General features: G+C 36.0%; 1 protein-coding gene across 1 annotated transcript; it reads left to right on the plus strand.

Annotated features, from left to right (window-relative positions):
* Nucleotides 1-561: 561 nt before the first annotated feature.
* On the plus strand, nt 562-1,748 carry Tsp_13234 (conserved hypothetical protein). Its single transcript, XM_003367633.1, has 5 exons — nt 562-612; nt 670-848; nt 959-1,075; nt 1,132-1,193; nt 1,504-1,748. The coding sequence occupies exons 1-5, from the start codon at nt 562-564 to the stop codon at nt 1,746-1,748; spliced, it is 654 nt and encodes a 217-aa protein (XP_003367681.1).
* Nucleotides 1,749-1,904: the final 156 nt, after the last annotated feature.

Raw genomic sequence — 1,904 nt, forward strand, 5'->3', positions numbered from 1 at the left:
AAAAGAGGGGTGGTAGAGAACGCCCCTCTTTTTTTTCTCCGTGGGTGGTGTGGTTCCGCGCAAAGAAGAGTTTTTGTGTTTTTCGGCCCTCCGGGGGCCCCCCCCCTTTTCTTTTGTTCCCCCCGGGGTTTTTCGGGGGGTTTCCCCCCGGGAGGGGGTTTCCAACAAAATAAAGGGAATTATTTTTTTTTTTTTGCGGACAAAGAAAACACCTTTTTTAAAAAAATAGGTTGGATTTTTGTTCCGGGGAATCTACCCCCAAAAAGGTTGGGCGTTTCTTATAAATGGGAGAAACGATAGCATCATTTGGGTTCTGTTTCACGGACTACTGAAGTCGACCGTCGTTTGTCCAGAATGCGATAAAGTGTCGATCACGTTTGATCCATTTTGTTATTTGTCACTTCCGTTGCCAGAAAAAAGTGACCGTTTGTTGGTGATCAATTTTGTGCCTCTCGATGCGGATATTCCAATATCACAAGTGAAATGAAAATTTTGAAATTTCAGAAAAATTAAGTAGTTGAATTTTAGCACGTGGTTGGAGTGAACAAGACTCAAACTTTCATGCATGTTTCCGAAATGTTATCATCAATGGTGAAGGTGCCGTCGAACAGAGTAAATTTGAATTTTCTGATTTTTTTATTTTTTTAATTAATGGGTATTCTTTTCTAGCTGATCTTCGCTGAAGTTAATGATACCATGATGATTCAGCTTATAAACGTGAATGATACATTGTACAAGTTTACTCTGCGTGGTGATCGTTTGTCGAATAAGATCGTCGCTTATGAGACACGACCAGAATCGAAAGATGAACCTATGGTCACAGTTTGCATTTTTCAAAAGCGTTTAAAGTCAGTTTGTTGATTGCGTAGATGTTTTTGTTTAGTTATTATTATTATTATTATTATTATTATTATTATTATTATTATTATTATTATTATTATTAATTCATGCATTGTAGATCTCCCGGTAATCCAGACGGTGATTGGGTATTGATTGGAATGCCTCATTTGATAAGAGTTCCCCGGTCTTCTGCCAGCGGGATCGCTCTTTACGACAATGTGCTGATTTCTTTGGCGTAACACTTTTATTTTCTTAATTTTTACTTCTCTTTTCACTTTGCAATTGATTTAGCCGTTATGTCGACAAACCGTATCGGTCGAAATTAGTATCCGTTGCTGTTGATAAGAAAGCAGGTATGATCAATTGATTGCTAACAAATTTGTGCAAATTTCATTTTGTTTCTTCAAGTATGTATATATATATATATATATATATATATATTTATGACCATCTTTGTGCAAGTTAAAGATTTTAATTTGACGATTTATTTATTTCAATGTAATTAATATTTAAAATTTCTTGATCAGTTTTCTTTAATTAATTAATTATTGTTCTGATTATTTGTTTTAATGTTGATAATGTTGAAGTGAAAACAGTAAATAGGAACGAATTTTTAAAAGTAAAAAGAAATGCATATTGATCTGCTTTATTTAATTGCTTCAGGAGGCAGTAACAGTGAAAATGACGAAGGATTTACCGAAGATGACTCTGAAGAATCGGTACTGAGCATGGTATACACAGGTATAAGTGGTATTGAAGAAGGACGATCGCTGACCAGTGGTCCACAAGTTCAGCTGCGTTCTACCGATCGAACGTATTGCGTTGCGGTGAAATGGAATCCAAGTTTTGAAATCCATCTAGTTGAAAACTCGATCGTCGTAAGCTGCTCAAACAAATCGAATCTGTGATATAAACTGGCAGTTATTTTGAATATGCTAATTTGCTTGCAGAGTTTGGATTCTCAGAATGCTGAACTTGTGCATCGTACTCGACAAAGCAAATCACTTTACCTTTCTGAATGTTGGATCTGTTTTACACTACGGAAAACTCGGAGAACACGATGC

Source organism: Trichinella spiralis (assembly GCF_000181795.1).
Source record: "Trichinella spiralis strain ISS 195 chromosome Unknown Scfld3934, whole genome shotgun sequence".
In the NCBI taxonomy this organism is placed as follows: domain Eukaryota; kingdom Metazoa; phylum Nematoda; class Enoplea; order Trichinellida; family Trichinellidae; genus Trichinella; species Trichinella spiralis.